Genomic DNA, 21,343 nt, shown 5'->3' with positions numbered 1-21,343 from the left:
AAAGGAAAAATACACTACAGTCATCTACAACAAACATATAGTAACTGAACCTATAGAGTACTGTAAATCATTCCTGCACATCCAGACGTTCCTGTCACATTTTCATCTACATCACTCTGTCAATTGTAGCGATTGAAACAGATTCAATATTCCCAAAGATACAGTAATGTCATCCTTACATTGTATCTCTTTCAACCTTATGCCATTGTTTGTAATGGGCTCAGTCTCTTCCACCTCTGTGAGGTTGTCTTGTAATCCTATGTGATGCAGAGTAAAATTACAGTAATGTACAGTTCATGTACTGCATCAACCATTATTACTGTAGTGTACAATACTGTAAAAGTGCTTCCTACTTGTAAAATGCTGTAGTACAGTACCATACTGTAAAGATGGGAAATCTTTACTGTGGTTGCTGTAATACATTACAACACAGTAAATCTGTTCTCTAGTGAAGCTGTAAGTCTAAATGTAAATGTAAAAAAGTTCTTGTCCCACTGTATCTTACAGTAATGCCTGACACAATGACAGCAGTGCAGATTGTTTAGTGCTGAATTACTGTCCAATACCATACATACCTGTTGTTCCTTACTGTAAATGTTTGAATAATTGAATTCACAGTGCTTCTCCCAAAATTTAAAACTAGTTTGACAGATTTTGAAAACTAGTTCAAGAATTTTGTATCTAATGACTCAAGCAATGAAATGAGGACTATTAGTTTTATAGGGAAAGACCATTCAGCGTTCAAAAGTATAGTTCATTTTGACTGACATGACATAAACAAACGATAATGTTGTAAAACAGCAGAGAATTGTATGAGAGCAACTGATACATGTCCAAAAGCATTTGCAATTTGTTCAGAGGAAGGAGAAACTGCTACTATGATGTGGACAAATGACTACATGTTGTGGAGGTTGAACTAATAGTTATGAGAACTTTCATTCTGATCTGAGAATAGCACCAAAGCGACTGAGAAAAACTGTAACACCTCAGTCTCCTCCCCTTAGATACCGTTGCTAAGGTGTCGGAGAAGAACAGACTGGGCTGTAACTTCAGAATCATGTGACCCTGTAGAAATGTTGAGGAAGAGTGGGCAACCAGCGTGTTTTGAAAGTTCAAGGTGTCCCAAACAAGTATCCACCGGTTTCCCTCCAAATAAGGCCCCTGGTTTTCTATATTTCCTCCTCCAAGTTAACTCAGTCATATTTTAAACATAGTAATTCATTACAAAACATGTAGCCTATGTCAGTTTGCAGTGATAATCCCAGAAAGCAAAGATGACCACACCACCTGCTCCAATTCCTTTACATTAGTGTTTACAGATCTGTGTTTGTTGTCAGAGCTTAAATAATATGTTCAGACCATAGACTGTATATAAAAGGTTCAGACACAAACTTCCAGAAGTATTCCAATGGTGTATGGAGGGAAAGTACATCTTCTGTGAGAGCTGGACCAGAGAGAATATTATTGGGACCAATATCGAACATCATGTCCACACCACTCGATCCATTTTGGATGATAACACTCACATCCAGCACACTGTATCAAGGATCTGTCCTTCTGAAATGGAAACAATACATGTGAAACAAAGGTTTATACTTATTAACTTTTAGATAACCTGCAGGAAAAGTTGGGTGGTAGGGAAATTGAGTAAAATATAAAGAGTTTACACATTCACACATTTCACCAGTCACACAACACTGTCTGGTTAACCTATTATACTCTGTGATTAGCATCCTAAAAGGTTTGCATGCAGCCCCCAACTTACCACCACACCCTACACTCCTGAACATTCACACCTGCTCCAGAACATTACCACCTCCAAGCACCCCCACCCCCCACTGCTTTGACTATGAATTGATTAGACAATGAGCAGGAGTTTCTTTAGAAAGCAAAGTTGGTCTCTTTGGGTGATGTTCCCATGTATTGTAACAAAAAAGGTTTTTAACAAAACAGTAGTTGATGTGGATTGAAGCAAAAACAAAGATCCCTGGCTTTCCTCCGGCTGTCGGTAAGAACTGTGTGAACCCACCACCATCCAACTCAAACTAACCACCCTTCATTTCAGGCAGCTGGGCAGCTGCTGGGTGTTCAGCAAACAAAATGAAAAGGTACTGCACCCTTGTGGTCAAAGTAAAGAATGGCTGCTACAGATTTCATGGCTGCAGATGTCGAGGCAATGGGTCTGTCATCATTGAGGCAAGAGATGTTCTTGGTCTTGGGAACCGGGATGATAATGGACTCTTTGAACCACCTACGTACTGAGCTTTGACAGAGGGAGATGTTGAAATGTAGGTGAAAGTTTGAGCCAAGTTCTTCAGCTCCGGTGGGTGCACCGCCACCTGTGTATTTGTAAACAACTCATTCTAAGCTTTTAATCAATAATCAGTTTTAAGAGTTTATAAAGAAAAAAAGTCCAGATTATCTGATTCCAGCTTCTTCAATGTGAATATTTCTGGTTTCTTTGTTCCTTTATGACAATAAACTGAGTCTCTCTTTGGTTTGTGGACAAAACAAGACATTTGAGGACGTCATCTGGTGGTTTGGGAAACACTGATATTTTTCAACATTTTATTGACCAAACAACTAATCGATTAATCGTTTCAATAATCAACAGATTAATTGATGATGAAAATAACTATTTTGAGAGGACAAACAACAACTTTCCAGTTAACTATTTATTAAATTGGATCATCAAAAGGGTCAGATACAAAAAAAACTCTCCTGTTCAGGAAATCGCAGTCTGCAAGCAGTTAGCTGCAATCACCATCCCAAGAGAGCCAGAATTCTCTGTCATCTGCCCAAGACAAAGACGTTACATTGATTTTTAATACTTCACACTATGTGTGTGTAATTAATTCTTATTGATCAAAACAGGTGGGGAGGTGCTGTGGGTTAGACTTTAGCCCTCCCTTTGTTGGTGCACACAGCTGGTCCCATCTTCCCAGCACACAAACCTCTGGACCTGAAATTCATTCAGTAGGCCTCTCATCGTCTCCCAATTCCAATGGTGTATGGAGGGAAAGTACATCTTCTGTGAGAGCTGGACCAGAGAGAATATTATTGGGACCAATATCTAACATATAAAGTTGAAGATTGTACAGTACATAATCGTGATGCAAACAACTACGTTCCGGCCACATCAGGAAAACTTCACCGTCATCACTGGAACTGAATATTACATGTTTATTCAAGTCAACAATGTTACCTGACACGTGACAATATTACAATTGATTACAAAACTCTGACACCATAAATTCATTTGGAAGGTTGACAGAAGGTCAAGTCTCTAACATTTTGAATTTGTACTCCTTGTTTTGGTAATCACTCGTTTTGTCAGTCTGATCTCTTATCTGAAATCCATTTTAAAATCTTTACACTGGAGAACCATGTTTTAGATAACCTTCTACTACAGACCACCCTGTTTAGAACAATTAAGAATGCATCATTATTTTCTTTATTGTTGTAACCAATACCTGCCTTTCCTGACTATAATTCCTTACCTGTAGTGTATTGGAGTACCATAAGTGTAATACTCAGTTTGGTCCATAGGTGGCACTGTAGCTGTATTGTGTTGTTAACTGTGCTGGTGTTGAGACCACAGAATAAACACAGCGGTAGACTGACAAAACATGGCTTCGTCCACTTCATATATTACATGGTGTCAGAGTGAAACCTGAAAGAAAAAAAGGAAGAAAATGGAGCAGATGAAACTGCCCACCTCACTAAGTCTAGAAGGAAATTCAAGCGGAAAATTGGAGGGTCTGGATCCAGAGATTTGAACTTTTCCTTGTAGCCAGCGGAATTGGTGAAAAGTCTGACGCAGTGAAAAGAGCCACGTTCCTGCATGTGGCTGGGGACGAAGCAATTAAGGTATTTAACACGTTTGACTTCGATGAGGACGTCGATGATTACGAAGTGTTGAAAGAGCTGTTCCGCCGACATTGTGAGCCAAGGAAAAATGTGACATATTTGAGACACCTATTCTTCACACGAGTGCAAGGAAAATCTGAAACTGTTGATGCATATGTGACTGATTTAAAGAGTAAAGCAAGAGACTGTGAGTTTGAGCATCTTACCGACTCACTGATTCGGGATAGAATCGTGTGTGGAATCACGGATGATCAAGTCAGAGGACGACTGCTGAGAGAACCTGACCTCACGCTACACAAAGCAATAGACATTTGTAGAGCCAGTGAGTTAAAGCAGATATCAGTGGAATGTTTTTGTTAATATAAGTCCTAAATAGTCCTATTTTCCGTCAGCAATCACTTACATGAAGTATTTCAGCCTAAACACGAGTCTCTCCGTCACTCTGCTCTGCTGTAACCTGAGGAGAAAATTTTCCTTGTGGGATACAAGTGTTATCCAATGAGGGGAGAGAACGGCATGAAGGGCTGTGTGTGCAGCCAAGGGATGCGCGTGAATGTGGTGACGTAGCACGAGGACCAATTGATGCCTGACAAGGGCGGGGGCTGCTAACTCATGGTGCGTTCAAGGAAACTCGTACTTTGTGTTTTTCCTTCCTGTGAAGTCATACCAGTTCGATCTGGTACGAGTTCACGGGTCGGAAGTTACGAGTGGCCGTTATAGGGAACTTTCACAGACAACAGGACGGTAAAAACACGAGCTACGGGTTACCTGGAACGCTACCAAGTCGTAGTTGTGACTTGAAGCTGTAACTTACGGTTTCAAAAGCCTGCCTTGAACACAGCATTAGCCGAAACGGCCGTGCCGCTGTTATCTGCTTTAAGCCGGAATCAGCTCAAAAGTCTACACGAGGAGGTTGAAATTCCTGTTCATAAAGTCACCAAGCAAAAACAACTTGATAAAAAGAAAGATAATGGTGCTACATCACAGAGTACAAAGATGAGAAATCAAGGAAACTGCACCAGATGTGGCTACAGGCATGAGCCGAGGAAGTGCCCTGCCTACGGACAAGTGTGCAAAGCCTGCCACAGGAAAAATCATTATGCAAAAATGTGCAACTCACGAAGACACACAGACAACCATAAAGTGCAACAAATAAACAAGGCAGAGGCAGATGACCAAGAATTCTTTATTGGCTCAATCCAAGCACATGACCACCCAGTCTCGCAGATTAATACTGTGGATGCAAAGAAAGAAAAGTGGCATGAAAATCTGATTGTCAACAAGAACGTTTTGAAAGTCAGACTGGATACGGGAGCTGATTGTAACGTCATTTCCATGAGCGACCTCAGAAAGTTGAGAATGGACAAAAAGGTGAGCAAATCTCACTCCAAGCTTGTTGCTTATGCAGGCCACCGTATTCAAGCTAAAGGAAAAATCATGTTGACATGTCAGTACAAAGATAAAAACTATGATGTTGAGTTTGAAGTAATAAAGAACAAGGCACCTGCAATTCTGGGAGGAGAGTCATGTGAGGAAATGGGTCTTGTCAAGAGACTGCATGTGCTTAAAACAGAGAGTGACATTCTTGGTGAATTTGAAGATCTATTCACTGGATTAGGCTGCGTACCGGGAGTATACCACATTAAGACAGATCCAGAAGTCACTCCAGTTGTTCATGCACCCAGGAGAGTGCCTGTCGCGCTGAAAGACAAAATTGAAACAGAGCTGAAAAGAATGGAAAGCTTAGGTGTGATAACCAAACAAACAGAACCCACAGATTGGGTAAATAGTATGGTGACTGTAACAAAACCTAACAAAGTTTGGATCTGCATTGACCCACAAGACCTGAATACTGCCATTAAACGAGAACATCACCCACTGCGCACAATAGAAGAAGTGGTAGCTGAAATGCCAAATGCCAAATTCTTTTCAGTTTTGGATGCAAATCATGGATTTTGGCAAATCCAGCTAGGCGAAGAAAGCTCTCACCTGTGTACATTCAACACACCATTTGGAAGATATCGATTTAAAAGACTTCCATTTGGTATATCATCAGCACCTGAAGTGTTACAGAGGTGCATAGCCAGACACCTAGAAGGGCTAGAGGGTGTAGTCAGTGTTATAGATGACATCCTAGTGTGGGGAGAGAGCATAGAGCAGCATGACCGTCATTTGAGGCATCTGCTGGAACGCCTCCAAAGCATTAATCTGAAACTGAACAGAAGTAAGTGTAAGATAAGAATGACTGAAATCACTTACATTGGACATGTACTCAGTGAGCAAGGACTCAAGCCTGATCCTGAAAAGATCAGAGCCATTCAAGACATGCCTGCACCAGAGGATAAAGCCGCGCTCCAGAGGTTCACCGGGTTACTACAATACCTCTCTAAGTTCATCCCCAACCTCTCGGACATAAGTGCCCCTCTGAGGAAGCTGGATGGAAACGTGGAATGGCACTGGGGGACAGAACAACAACAAAGTTTTGACAAACTAAAAGTTCTCGTCAGCCAAGCACCAGTACTCAAGTACTATGATGTCGACAAGCCAGTTACATTATCTGTTGATGCAAGCTCTGAGGGCCTAGGAGCAGTGCTACTTCAAGAAGGCAGCCAGTAGCATATGACTCCAGGGCATTAACTGACTGTCAAAAACGTTATGCCCAAATCGAGAAAGAATTGCTTGCAATAGTGTTCGGCTGCGAGAAGTTCCATCAATATCTATATGGACGACATGTCCATGTAGAAAGTGATCATAAGCCACTGGAAGTGATATTCAAAAAATCACTCCTCAGCGCCCCAGCCAGACTGCAAAGAATGCTCATGAGGCTACAAAAGTACAGTCTTGAGGTCAAGTACAAACCAGGCAAGGAGATGCATATCGCTGATGCTTTAAGCAGAGTGTTTCTGAAAGAACACAATGAGAAACTCCTTGATGAAGAACTGAAAGTCAACTTTGTCAACCACCAACTCCCAGTAACAGAGGAAAAATTGCAGGAGTTTAGAAAAGCAACGGCAGAAGATGCTGAGTTGGGACTGGTCGCAAATGCAGTTCAGAAAGGTTGGCCAGAAAAACAGAGTCAACTTCCAGACAAAATCAAACAGCACTGGACATTTAGAGAAGAACTGGCTTATGTGGATGGACTCATATTCAAGAACTCAAGGTTGGTAGTACCACACACACTGAGAAGTGAAATGCTCAGAAAAATCCATGAGTCACACATGGGTATGGTAAAGTGTAAGGAGAGAGCCCGTGATGTACTGTACTGGCTGGGCATGGCCAAACAGATAGAGGAAGTTGTGGCTCATTGTGCTGCATGTAACACACACAAGAACAATAATTCCAAAGAGCCACTAATGTCACATCCAGTGCCTGAGAGAGCATGGCCAAAGATAGGTGTGGATTTGTTTCACTTCAATGATGCAGAGTTTTTACTGTGTGTGGATTACTTTTCAAAGTTTCCAGAGATTGTCAAGCTGAATGGGACCTCAAGCAAACATATCATCATCGGACTCAAGTCTATATTTGCGAGGCATGGTGTGCCGGATGAGTTATTCTCAGACAATGGGAGACAGCTGGTGAGCCAGGAGATGGTGGACTTCAGCGCTGAGTGGGGTTTCAAACACACCACCTCCAGTCCGACTTTCCCGCAGTCAAATGGGCAAGTTGAGAGGGCTGTCCAAACGGTCAAGAACCTGCTGAGGAAAGCACAGGACAGCGCTGGTGACCCATACTTCGCCCTGCTGGAATACCGGAATACACCACTGAGCGGGGTTGGTCTCTCACCTGCTCAAATGCTCATGGGGAGAAGGATCAAGTCAAAGTTACCAGTGACAAAGACATTGTTGCAGCCGGCTCTCTACAAAAATGCCAGGAGCAACCTTGTGAATAGACAGCAGAGACAGAAACAATACTTTGACTAAGGCGCCAGGACACTGTCTGATCTCCGGGATGGTGAAAATGTGAGGATCAGACAAGGCAGCAAGTGGGAACCAGCCACTGTGATAAAGAAACACAACCTGCCGAGATCCTACATAGTTAAAACTCCAAGTGGACAAGTGTACAGGAGGAATCGCAGACACTTGCTCAAAACTAAAGGGACTTCATTTCCAGGGACTGTTGACACTCCATCAGAGTACCCATGTCATGTGGGACAAGACACTTTGTCAAGTGTTGATCCACCTGGTCCTACTCCAGACTGTTCCACTGTACCACCGAGTCCAAAAGTGGTGACTGACAATACTGTATGTACAAACAGCCCTGTGACAACAACACGGTGTGGAAGGCCTGTAAGAGTGCCGCAGCGTTATCTGGTCTAGCCAGAACAGGCTGACTTAAGGACTGTTATGGGTTTAGTTCAAGGTTTGATTAAAGAATTGTGAAAAAAGAAAAAGAAAAAGAAATACACACAGTGGTTGTTGTTAGTGTTACACATTGAGCTGTTGTGTACCGAGTGTAATCTTTTACATTTCAGTCATGACATAAAGGTACAGATATGTTTTTGTTAAAACCTGAAATTCATATAGTTCAGTAAAGTCAATTGCTTTTCTGATGTGTATGTAAATGTGCAGACTTATTAATGAATCTGATCAGTAATATCAGATGGCATTTTGGTTGGTTAATTAAGTCTGATCAGGACTATAGTATGTTTGTTACAGTGCTTTTGTTAAATGGGGTTGAAGACAATATATCACCTGTTTTTCATAACTGTTATGCCAATATTCTGCATAGAAACTGAGAAGAAAAACAAACAATCTTGAAAAAGGAAGACGTAGTGTATTGGAGTACCATAAGTGTAATACTCAGTTTGGTCCATAGGTGGCACTGTAGCTGTATTGTGTTTGTTCTCCTTTTTCTAATAACTGTAATGATGATTAAGTTGTGACTATTTATGTGTATGATTAATGAATACTAATCAAAAGGGAGAATTGTAATGGCAATTTCAATGCTGTTGTGTTTCAACCATTTAAGATGTCCCCACACCCTACAACCCTGTTAAAAGAGTTCTTTCCTCAGTGGATGTGAGGGTCTAAGGACAGAGGATGTTGTTATGATGCCATGTGAAGCCCTTTGAGACAAACTGTTTGTAAAAACGGGCTATACAAATAAAATTGCCTTTCCTTGCCTCCCTTTTCCACCAAGATATCAGGCCTTCTTGTGTATTAACCATTTGTGAGTTGTAATATAAGTTTCACCCTCTTTATGTTTGAGTTACCCTCTCTTACATGCAACATCCCCACCATTGTTTTCCCATGGGAACCCACCAGGGGCTCAATTCCTGCAGGACAGCCCAAATCGGAAAACAACAGAACTAGGGGAATGTCAGTTCCTGTAAGGTGTGAAAGCCAGGGCCCCCACTAGACCAAAAGGCCCTTTGAAGACCCCTTAAGTATAAATATAGATGTTAATTGGTGCTCGCAAAGAATATCCACAGCACGCCCTGATCAGATACAAGTGAAAACTCACTTCATTCAACTTTTAGAAAGTTTTCAGGTTATTTTTTTATTTTGTCAAATGTCAAGAACAAACTGGATTCAAACTTCACACATGTTGATTTCTGAAACATGTCAAAAAAACAGTGAATCTTCCTTCACCAGATCTCAGAAACATTTTCCTTCAAAATAAACAAGTGGGAAAAGGTTGTTTTGTGCAGGAGAGTGTTTTATTGTGAAAAGTCAGGACGGAAGTTCTTTTTTTTTTTTTTTCAAAATATTTTTATTGTCAATTTTCAAAGTAACGAACAATATACATACACACATAATAATAATGATAATAAATAAATGAATAAAAACTTGACACAAACCATGACGAATGTCGAAATAAAGTACATACAGAAAGACTTAATGTAGTGTCCGAGTTAAATGTCCACTCGAGTGTGTCAGAGTAGAATATCCACTTGAGTGCATCAAATATATCAGTACTCTTCAAATACACATGATAATAATAATAATAATAAAGATTAATTTAAAAAATAGATAAATAAATAAACAAGATAAAAATAAAGAAAGACTTGACACAAACCATAACATATAAAAACAGATTACACACAAAGAGGCTTAATAAAACATCAGAGTTGAATGTCCACTTGAGTGCATCAAATATGTCAGAATAGGTGTTCTTTAGGGGGGTTAACTACAGTTCCAAATACTCCAGGATAGGTCTCCATACACCATAGAATTTCTGTAAGTTGCCAGATATCTCGTATCTCAGTTTTTCAATGTGGAGAATTCCTACCAGCTCCCTCAGCCAGGCTTCGAATTTAGGTGGTGAGTCAGATTTCCACATTTTCAAAATGCATCTCTTTGCTATGACCATACCATAATGACCTTGAATTGAATCAACTGTAACCTAGCGTTAACTGAGCAATGGTGAATGTCATTTAAGGCTCGTTTCCATATTTCGTCTTGAATCGTGATATTAAGATCAGCCTCCCACATTTGTTTAAATTTAACAGCAGGTTGCGCAAGTTTGTGAGAGAAAGTACAAACCAATTTTGAAATCAAACCTTGCGCTTCTGGTCGGCCAAGTAAGAGCTTAAAAATAGCACTTTCTTCTGGCAAGGAGTCAGATGATGAAATATTTTGTCTTATGTAATGACGTAACTGTAAATACCTAAAGAAGTTTGATTTTGGCAGGTCATATTTTTTTTGTAAAAATTCAAATGAACATAAATGTTTATTAACATAGAGATCTTTTATGGACCCTATTCCTTTCCTACTCCACTCCTTAAAGCAGAAGTAAGTGGTCCGGTCGTTTTCGCTAATGCTGCGTTCCAGGCAGGCTTTTGAAATCGTAAATTACAGCTTCAAGTCACAACTTACGACTTTGTAACTGGTACCACTTCACGGTCGGAAAAATACGAGTTTCCTTAAACGCACCATGACAGTCCTCGTCCCTACGTCGCCACATTCACGGCGTCCCTTGGCTGCACACACAGCCCTGCATGCCGTTCTCTCTCCTCATTGGATAAAAACTGTAGGATACGATAAATGTTTTCTCTTCGGCTCAGAGCAGAGCAGAGTGACTGACAGACCCGTGTTTCAGACCAAACACTCTATGTACGTGATTGCTGTCGGAAGATATAACTATTTAAGACTTATATTAACACAAATATATCACTTACTTCTGCTTTAAAAACTGCATCTGTGTTTGAAGGAAGAAAGGCATGGTTATGCCATATAGGGGCGTGCACTGATGTCTTAGGAAGATCGCAAAATTTTCTGATCTGCATCCAGATTTTTTGAGCATTAGATATTGTGTAATGCTCTCCCTTGCAAGTGGCTCTCGGCCTTGGTAATGAAAAGAGAATTGCCCTGAGGGAGGTTTTATGGGGTAGACTTTGTTCTATTGCTAACCAGGATGGTATCTCAGTCTGTGGATCAGGGTTATTAGCCAGTTGCCAATATACCATCACTCTACTGTTAGCGGCCCAGTAATAATGTAGGAAACATGGTAGGCCAAGGCCTCCAGATTCCTTTGGCTTTTGAAGATGTTGTTTAGAGATTCTGTGTGCCTTATATCCCCAAATAAATGGTAAAATCACAGAGTCAATCATTTTAAAAAAGGACATCGGGATGAAAATTGGGATATTCTGAAACAAATAAAGGAACCTTGGCAGAGAGACCATTTTAATTGTATTTATACGGCCTATTAATGACAGAGGCAATGTTCTCCATTTTTCAATATTCTTTTTCAGGGCGTCTAATCTCTCCATGAAGTTAAATTTAAAAAGTAACTCTGGTTTTTTAGTGAGTTTAACACCTAGGTATTTAACCCAGTTTTTTGAAATGTTAAACTGAGTTGAGGTCACGAATGAGGGGTCTAAATCAGCTGTGAGCGACAAAAGGTCGCTTTTTTGCCAGTTTATGGTATATCCCGAAACCGTACCAAACTCATTTATCAGATTGAGCAGATATGGGATAGATTGTTCGGGGTCTGCCAAAAAAATAGCGATGTCATCCGCGTAGTGATATTTTGTGGCTAATACCATCAATAATGACAGGCTTAATAAAATTATTTTCCCTTATACTAATTGCCAATGGCTCAATGGCTAGCGCGAAAAGTAATGGCGAGAGGGGACACCCTTGACGGGTGCCTCTCTCGAGCGGGAAGGGATGTGATCTGTCCTGATTAGTGACCACGGAGGCAGTTGGATTAAGGTAGGCCATCCGTATCCAGGAGACAAAAGTGTCTCCCAAACCAAATGATTCCATCACTCTAAACAGATATCCCCACTCCACCTGGTCAAATGCCTTTTCGGCGTCTAAACATAAAATGGCCTGCTTTGAACCTGTAGCAAATTTGTAATACATGATATTTATTAGCCGTCTTGTATTGAAAAAAGAATATCTGTTTGGAATAAACCCTGTCTGGTCTCTATGAATAAGAGATTCAATATACTGGTTTAGTCTGTTGGCTAATATTTTAGTAAAAATTTTGAAATCCACATTCAGCATAGAAATTGGACGGTAAGAGGCGGGGTTTGTTTCATCTCTATCTGGTTGAAGTATGAGAGCAATGTCTGCATTATATACCAACACTCACAACACTCCTAGGACATCTTTACGTGTCGAGATTGTCTGCGAACCTCTCCGCCTCCTCTGGGGTATTGAACGTGGAGGTGACGTTGCCGTGGGTAACTCTCAGGCGGGCAGGGTAGATGAATCCCGTGCGAAGACCAGCAGACTTGAATCTTTTCCTGGTGTCATCAAAGAGTTGACGCTGTTTCATAACCTCAGCCGGAAAATCCGGAAAGATATGGATGCGCTGACCTTGGTACATCAGAGGGGATTGTTGTGCTGCAAGCCTCATGATGAGCTCCTTGACGCGATAGTTGTGTATCCTGGCAATTAGCACACGGGGCCGGTTAGCGTCGTTAGCAGGCTGTCCACCCAGCCTGTGTGCACGGTCAACTTCTATGTGTCTCGGAAAGTGTTCTTTCCCCAGCAGATTTTCAATAAAGTTGGCCACAAACTCAACCGGGCGAGTAGACTCAGCATTTTCAGGCAGGCCTATTATCTTTATGTTTTGGCGTCTTGAACGTGCCTAAAGGTCCACAACTTTATCTTGTAAAGCCTTGTTAGCATCCCCCAGGCGTTTAGCCTGTAGCTCAAGTGCAGCTAACCTGTGGTCGTGGTCGCTGGCCATTACTTCCACTGCGGAAAGACGAGACGCATGTTCTGTCAGTGTAGCTTGGCTGGCTTGCAGAGACTCTTCCAGTGAGTTGAACCTTTCGACCATTTGCTTGCTCATCCCGTTGGTTCCAGGGTGCCATTCCGAAGGGCCGCCACTCCGAACGTTTACTTTAATTTGTCGGAATGCCGACCCTTAATTATTTATGGGAAAAGGGTGCCATTACGAACCTGAAAGAAAGTGTGCCATTCCGAACCTGAAGAAATCTTGAATGGTTTAAGGCAGGAGTGAGCAAGTTCAGTTGCGGTGGTAGCGTAGTGGTCAGAGCATCTGCTTTTGACGCGGTGGATCAGGGTTCGACTCCCGGGGGAGATATATATTAACTGCGATTTTATTGGCCTCTACCTAACCTTTTTACTAAACTTAACCAACTCCTTTCTACATTGCCTAAACCTAACCAAAGCACAGAGCAAGGACATTTATTTTCAGCAGGAGTACCGCGGCTGCATCAGATGGACGTAATGCATCAGACTCGCACCTGGGTGAAACTTTGGAGGGGGAGGGGGAGGGGCCGGTCGGGCGCTGTCCCCGCGGCGCGTCGTGTCAAGCCGGGCAGGAAGTCAAACCACGAGAGAATCCGGTCAATTTTCAAAATAAAACACATTCGGAACGGCGGCCCCTCGGGAAGTTCGAAATGACGGACCTTCGGGAATTTTCGGACTGGCAGACCGTCGGAATGGCGGTCCTTCGGAATGGCGGTCGCCCCCCCATCCCGTTTATGGCATGGAGAATAGCTGCACTTTCTAGTGAGGGACTAGCTGTTAGCTCAGTTAGCAGGCCACTCTCAAAAGTTTCCGAAGTTTCTTCTTCGGGCTTCTTGGCCGTTTGCTTCTTTGGTGGCATTTTTAAAACGTCCCTTGCGAGTTTTACAACCTTCCTCTTACTGTCTTTGGTCGAAAAAGTGGTGTTTTTATGAAAAACTCGATTTATCGGAGCGGAGCCTCACCTAGGCACGTCTACTCTGTCATGTGCGCTCTAGCGCCCCCAGGACGGAAGTTCTTATGTTGATTTAACAACAAACTAGAGCTGCAACAATTAATCGATTAATTGAATTATAATCGATTATTAAAGCCTTAGTTTGTAGTATTGGGGCTAAGTTCAACATTGTAAGATGTAGCTGCTAATGCTGCTCAGCTGTAGCACCATGTGTGTTTTATAACGGCAGAAAAAAACAACTCTGTCGATCACAAGCCAAGTCACAGACACTCAATGAAGCGTTTGAGCCAAGTTCTTCCTATGTATTTGTAAACAACTCATTCTAAGCTTTTAATCAATAATCAGTTTTAAGAGTTTATGAAGGAAAAAAGTCCAAATTATCTGATTTCAGCTTCTTAAATGTGAATATTTTTGGTTTCATTGTTCTTTTATGACATTAAACTAAGTCTCTCTTTAGTTTGTGGATAAAACAAGATATTTGAGGACGTCATCTGGTGGTGTGGGAAACACCGATTGATATTTTTCAACATTTTTTAACATTTTATTGACCAAACAACTAATGATCAACAGATTAATCAAAAATAATCGTTAGTTGGTCAGGTGTAGAACCGGACCGTCCCGTCCTCTAGCTGCTGTGGAGCTGCTGGTGTTTGTTCAGGCTGCTGGAACTGCTGAACGCCTTCCCACACTGCCCACATACATACGGTTTCTCTCCGGTGTGGCTACGCCGGTGGGCCGTTAAAGTTCCGGATTGAGTAAACGCCTTCCCACACTGCTCACAGCTGTACGGTCTCTCTCCGGTGTGGATCCGCCGGTGGGCCGTTAACTGTCTGGAGCTAGTGAACGCCTTCCCACACTGCTCACAGCTGTATGGTTTCTCTCTGGTGTGGATGCGCTGGTGGGCCGTTAAAGTTCCGGATTGAGTGAAAGTCTTCCCACACTGCTCACAGCTGTACGGCCTCTCTCCGGTGTGGATGCGCTGGTGGACTGTTAACTGTCCAGGGGTACCGAACCCCTTCCCACACTGCTCACAGCTGTACGGCCTCTCTCTGGTGTGGAAGCGCTGGTGGACTGTTAACTCTCCAGGGGTACCGAACCCCTTCCCACACTGCTCACAGCTGTACGGCTTCTCTCCGGTGTGGGTGCGCCGGTGGGCTGTTAACCGACTGGAGATAGCGAACGCCTTCCCACACTGCTCACAGCTGTACGGCCTCTCTCCGGTGTGGACGCGCTGGTGGATCGCTAACTCTCCAGAGGTAGCGAACGCCTTCCCACACTGCTCACAGCTGTACGGCTTCTCTCCGGTGTGGACACGCTGGTGGAGCGCTAACTTAGTGGAGGTAGTGAACGCCTTCTCACATTGCTCACAGCTGTACGGTTTCTCTCCGGTGTGGATGCGCTGATGAATTTTCAGTCCGGACAAGTCGGCGTACGATCTGCCACACTGCTCACACCTGTACGCCGTCTGTCCACATTGGCACCGCCGGCGGTGAGCGTTCAGATGAACTGGGGTCATGAACGTGTTCCCACACCCGTTACAGCTGTGTGGTTTCTCCTTGGTGTGATCTTGTCTCTATGGCAACAGACAGGAAGAGAGAGAGAATCAATCAGTCACTTAATGGATGGATGGACATCAAGTACCATCATCATCGTCATCACACAGCTTGTTGATGCTGCTGTTTTGTTTTCCTTTTTAAATTCTTCATTAATACAAATCTATTATTTCCAGTATACATAGTATGCACTGTAGCAGATTATTGCTTTAAGATAATTTGCATCTGTAGTCCCATGGCAGGTCACAAAAATACAACACAGTAACAACACAGATTAAACAGTATACAGGGATAAAACACCACAACAACATGGCTACACACGTCTGCGTGCAAAACAATATAAAGTGACGTAACAGCGCTACAGCAGGAAATAAAGTAGGCAGGTTGGGTTGTAGACTTTTTAGTGAACCACAAAATATACAACAGCTGACAGCATTTAGCTTCATCTCTTGACTCGCTTCCACTGAAAACAGAAACACAGACCTGTGGCCCGGAACCGGACGGACTGGAGGACTCGTTGTCCTGGTGGGCCGCGTCCTGCTCTAGATCCTGGTTCTCCTCCTTTATCATGTTGTAGTCCTGGTCCTGGTTCTCCTCCTTTGTTATGATATTGTTGTAGTCCTGGTCCTGATCCTCCTCATTTAACATGATAGTGTTGTAGTCCTGGTCCTGGTTCTCCTCCTTTAAAATTATATTGTTGTAGTCCTGGTCCTGGTTCTTCTCCTTTATCATGTTGTAGTCCTGGTCCTGGTTCTCCTCCTTTATCATGTTGTAGTCCTGGTCCAGGTTCCACTAGCTCAGTGCGGTACAGCACGGCTCTACTGGGTTTTATCCCCTTTCCCACCAGCCCCTCCTACCTGCTACTTCTTTGTTAACGCCTCAGTCTCCTCCCCTTAGATACCGTTGCTAAGGTGTTGGAGAAGAACAGACTGGGCTGTAACTTCAGAATCATGTGACCCTGTAGAAATGTCGAGGAAGAGTGGGCAACCAGCGTGTTTTGAAAGTTCAAGGTGTCCCAAACAAGTATCCACCGGTTTCCCTCCAAATAAGGCCCCTGGTTTTCTATATTTCCTCCTCCAAGTTAACTCAGTCATATTTTAAACATAGTCATTTATTACAAAACATGTAGCCTATGTCAGTTTGCAGTGATAATCCCAGAAAGCAAAGATGACCACACCACCTGCTCCATTTCCTTTTCATTAGTGTTTACAGATCTGTGTTTGTTTGTCAGAGCTTAAATAATATGTTCAGACCATAGACTGTATATAAAAGGTTCAGACACAAACTTCCAGAAGTATTCCAATGGTGTATGGAGGGAAAGTACATCTTCCGTGAGAGCTGGACCAGAGAGAATATTATTGGGACCAATATCTAACATCATGTCCACACCACTCTATCCATTTTGGATGATAACACTCACATCCAGCACACTGTATCAAGGATCTGTCCTTCTGAAATGGAAACAATACATGTGAAACAAAGGTTTATGCTTATTAACTTTTAGATAACCTGCAGGAAAAGTTGGGGTGGTAGGGAAATTGAGTAAAATATAAAGAGTTTACACATTCACACGTTTCACCAGTCACACAACACTGTCTGGTTAACCTATTATAGGGGAGAGTGGGGTAATGTGAGACACCCCCTGTATCTAGGAAACGGAACACATTTTTGGTCATGTGACCATTATGTTTTCAAGCCCCTTCCATTTCCCCATGGTCATGAAGGAGAGGACCTCATGATGCTGTGGAAAGCATGTTTTTTTCACAAAAATATGATTTTTGCATGTAAAAGTAAATTTTCTTGCTGTCAACTTAATCAACTGTTGTGCCAAAGCAAATTGATTTAGGTAGAAAAACTTCTATGATACATGATGATGAACTACCAACACATAAAAACCATGTGATGATGCTGGCTGAAAATTAGCCTGAATTTCTAAGAGAGGTCGTTTTTTCTAAAATGGGGGTGTTGGGGTAAAGTGAGACAAATGCTGCGGGGTAAAGTGAGACCATGGATGTATTATAATAAATCCATGAGTGAGACACTGTGAGCACACCACACACACAAAGATTTACACTAGAATCTCGCCCCCAAGCCAGAAATCTTGCGTGATCAAACATGATCTGCCACACTGCTTTGTTATGCTATGTGCTCTCAGTCAGCTCGCTTCTTTATTGGTTAATTCAATTTTAGTCACATTCCACTTTGTCGGCTCCCCCCACATAAAAGAGGACTTTTGATCAAAATGGTCACCATTGTCAGGGCCTACAATCTGACTCCCAGACTATCTGACTGGTTCTATCTGTCATTTGAATGTTAATTAAAACATTTTGTGTTGTATTTGATTTTGTTCTTGAGTCACTTTGTGTTTAGAAAAAAAAGTGCTTAACTGACCAATCCCCATGATTCTGTTACTAGTCCGACATTAGTTTTGGGATGTGTGGTTGTCAAGCTAGCTGTCAGGATTCTAACTGTGTTGTTATGGTAGTTTCAGAGTGGAAAAAGTAAGTGGATCAGTTTACCCCATTGATTTCTCTGGTTTGTCTCAGTTTACCCCTGACCTGGGGTAAAGTGAGACACAAGACCACTTTTTTAAAACAATCATATCTTCACTGTCCTTCGTCCTAAATACATTCTGATAATTTCCATTGCTAGGAAACATCCTGAATTAATGGGAAATGTGTAAATTTTACTGATAAATCATTTTAGCTTGCTTAGAGGGGAGCAAATGTAAAAAGTGTCTCACTTTACCCCACTCTCCCCTACTCTGTGATTAGCATCCTAAAAGGTTTGCATGCAGCCCCCAATTTACCACCACACCCTACACTCCTGAACATTCACACCTGCTCCAGAACATTACCACCTCCAAGCACCCCCACCCCCCACTGCTTTGACTATGAATTGATTAGACAATGAGCAGGAGTTTCTTTAGAAAGCCCTGCTCAGCTTTCTGTGATAAGAGGAAACTTCTCACAGAATTGAAGGTTGGCCTAGTTAGAAATTAAGTAGCAAATTAAAATAAGCCATGGCAATACATGTAATTCCCAAATAATAAATACAATATCATACAATAAAACAATATTTGTAACAAAACATAAGGACAAGGGCTAGAATGTGTAGAACATGTGTAATTTAAAGTACTCGATTCCAGAAAAAAAAAACAACAGTTGTGCAAAGTTGGTCTCTTTGGGTGATGTTCCCATGTATTGTAACAAAAAAGGTTTTTTAACAAAACAGTAGTTGATGTGGATTGAAGCAAAAGCAAAGATCCCTGGCTTTCCTCCGGCTGTCGGTAAGAACTGTGTGAACCCACCACCATCCAACTCAAACTAACCACCCTTCATTTCAGGCAGCTGGGCAGCTGCTGGGTGTTCAGCAAACAAAATGAAAAGGTACTGCACCCTTGTGGTCAAAGAAAAGTACTTGCACAAAACACAAACTAAAGAATGGCTGCTACAGATTTCATGGCTGCAGATGTCGAGGCAATGGGTCTGTCATCATTGAGGCAAGAGATAATGGTTTTGATAATGTTTTGTGCAAGTACTTTACTATGTGGACATTGAGTCCTGACCGAAAAAACACACCACGCTCCATGAGTGATATCGCTAGTAATATGCACTTTTATACATATTGTCAGGGTGTGGGGAAACAGGACCCAAATGCAGACTTGCAGGTTCGGTGACACACAAAGGCTTTTATTACTCACAGAGACTTGAGGGGGAAACACTGGAAAACAGGCATGGACGTGGGAGAAAATGACGACGAACCAACAAGGACAAAGGGAGACACTGAGGTTAAATACACGAGGGAACAAGACACAGGTGGTGCAATTAACACAGGTGAGACACATTAGGTAATCACAAGCAGGAAGCACACAGGAAGACAGGACATGGACTTCAAACTAAAACAGGAACTAAACTAGGACAAAGACACAGACCCCAACACAGGAAAACAGACCTAAACTAAACAGGGGAACACAGATAACATAACACATATTGTCCCATAATATTCTCTCTGGTCCAGCTCTCACAGAAGATACTTTCCCCCTATACACCATTGGAATACTTCTGGAAGTTTGTGTCTGAACGTATTATTTAAGCTCTGACAAACAAACTTCACTAGGTGGCACAGTGCCAGTCATTTGTTTGTGTCTAATAGAGTTCCAACCTGTGAGCCACTCTTAAGACAGTTGATGTGGTAGTTTTATGTGTCGCCTAGACAAATCAGAGGATGTATGACTATATAGAGAGATAAAGATTAGTAATCATATGTTAGAATAAATCTATATACTCATATATTAGAGAGATAAAGATTATTAATAATACATTCGAATACATCCAGTTAGATAAACTCACAAATTAACTTATTGTATAGACTATGATGACTAGATAGCTTGATAGATATTTATTTTATATAATAAGGGGTGGGAGTAAATAAGTTTTACTTCTTCCCACTCCTTTTCGGATATGAAAAACATGCAAACAAACAAAAATCTAATTATTTTTATTTTCAATTATTTTATTTTATTTTTGCTCATGTGTTGACTTTGCAAAGTTTTATTTGTTATGTCTGTCCTTTCTGTATTATGTTTTATTCTCTTTTAACATGTCCGAAATAAACTAGAACTAACTAACATAATTGAGGCCCTATAAGCCCATTGAAAAGCTGCTACCGATTCCTGTGGCATTGGTGCAATAGCCTGTATATTTTATGAAATGCACACTCCTTTTGTATTTTTGTACTTTCTTTTATTTTTGTACTATTTATACTGTATGATTTGTAATATGGACCTGTGTCTGAAATAAAGTTTAGGTATATATAAAAACTCAGATCTGGTGAGTGGTTCATCTTTGCGTTCTGGGATTATCACTGCAAACGAACATCAAAGTTCATGTTTTTGTAATAAATGATTATGTTTAAAATATGACTGATTTAACTTGGAGGAGGAAATATAGAAAACCAGGGGCCTTATTTGGAGGGAAACCGGTGGATACTTGGTTGGGACACCTAGAACATTCAAAACACGCTGGTGGCCCACTCTTCCTCGACATTTCTACAGGGTCACATGATTCTGAAGTTACAGCCCAGTCTGTTCTTCTCCGACACCTTAGCAACGGTATCTAAGGGGAGGAGACTTGGCGATGTGACCGCGAGAGTCGGAGAGATCGCGGGAATACAAAGGAAAAAATGGCGCTTTCCACTTCACAGACACAGCACGGATCTAGAATATAATACATCCATGCTACAGAGCCACGGCTCGGCTCGGCTCGGCTCGGTTGAGGAGCTTCTCCAGCTCTGAGTTCTTCATACTTTGCTCCTCGTCAGATCACGTCGTCTCTCTCTTGTTTCTCTCCTCTCGGCAGCTCCAGACTCACTCGTCTGCTCCTCGCTAACGGACCACAGCTGCTTTTCCCAGAGCCGAAAAGCTCCAAGAGGAGATCCCGTCTGACCAGGACCAGGATGAAGGAGGAGAACCAGGACCGGGAAATTAGCGACCTGGATCAGAACACGACCGGAATTTTGGAGCAGAACCAGGACCAGGACTACAACAATACCATGTTAAAGGAGGAGAACCAGGACCAGGACTACAACACTATCATGTTAAAGGAGGAGGATCAGGACCAGAACTACAACAATACCATGTTAAAGGAGGAGAACCAGGACCAGGACTACAACAATATCATGTTAAAGGAGGAGAACCAGGACCAGGACTACAACAATATCATGTTAAAGGAGGAGAACCACGACCAGGACTACAACAATACCATGTTAAAGGAGGAGAACCAGGACCAGGACTA

General features: G+C 42.1%; 1 protein-coding gene across 1 annotated transcript in view; it reads right to left on the bottom strand.

Moving 5' to 3' along the window:
* Positions 1-21,343, bottom strand: part of LOC146968286 (uncharacterized) — a 189,514-nt gene that overhangs the window by 130,430 nt on the left and 37,741 nt on the right. The window contains 1 exon segment of the mRNA XM_085760485.1: positions 14,640-15,568. Within this exon segment, the coding sequence (XP_085616611.1) occupies positions 14,640-15,568 (929 nt within the window).

This window comes from Trachurus japonicus, chromosome 18 (assembly GCF_045865225.1).
Source record: "Trachurus japonicus isolate A0001 chromosome 18, Traja_1.0".
Lineage (NCBI taxonomy): Eukaryota > Metazoa > Chordata > Actinopteri > Carangiformes > Carangidae > Trachurus > Trachurus japonicus.
Note: the sequence above shows the minus strand (reverse complement) of the source record. Positions and strands in the feature narration are given on the sequence as shown.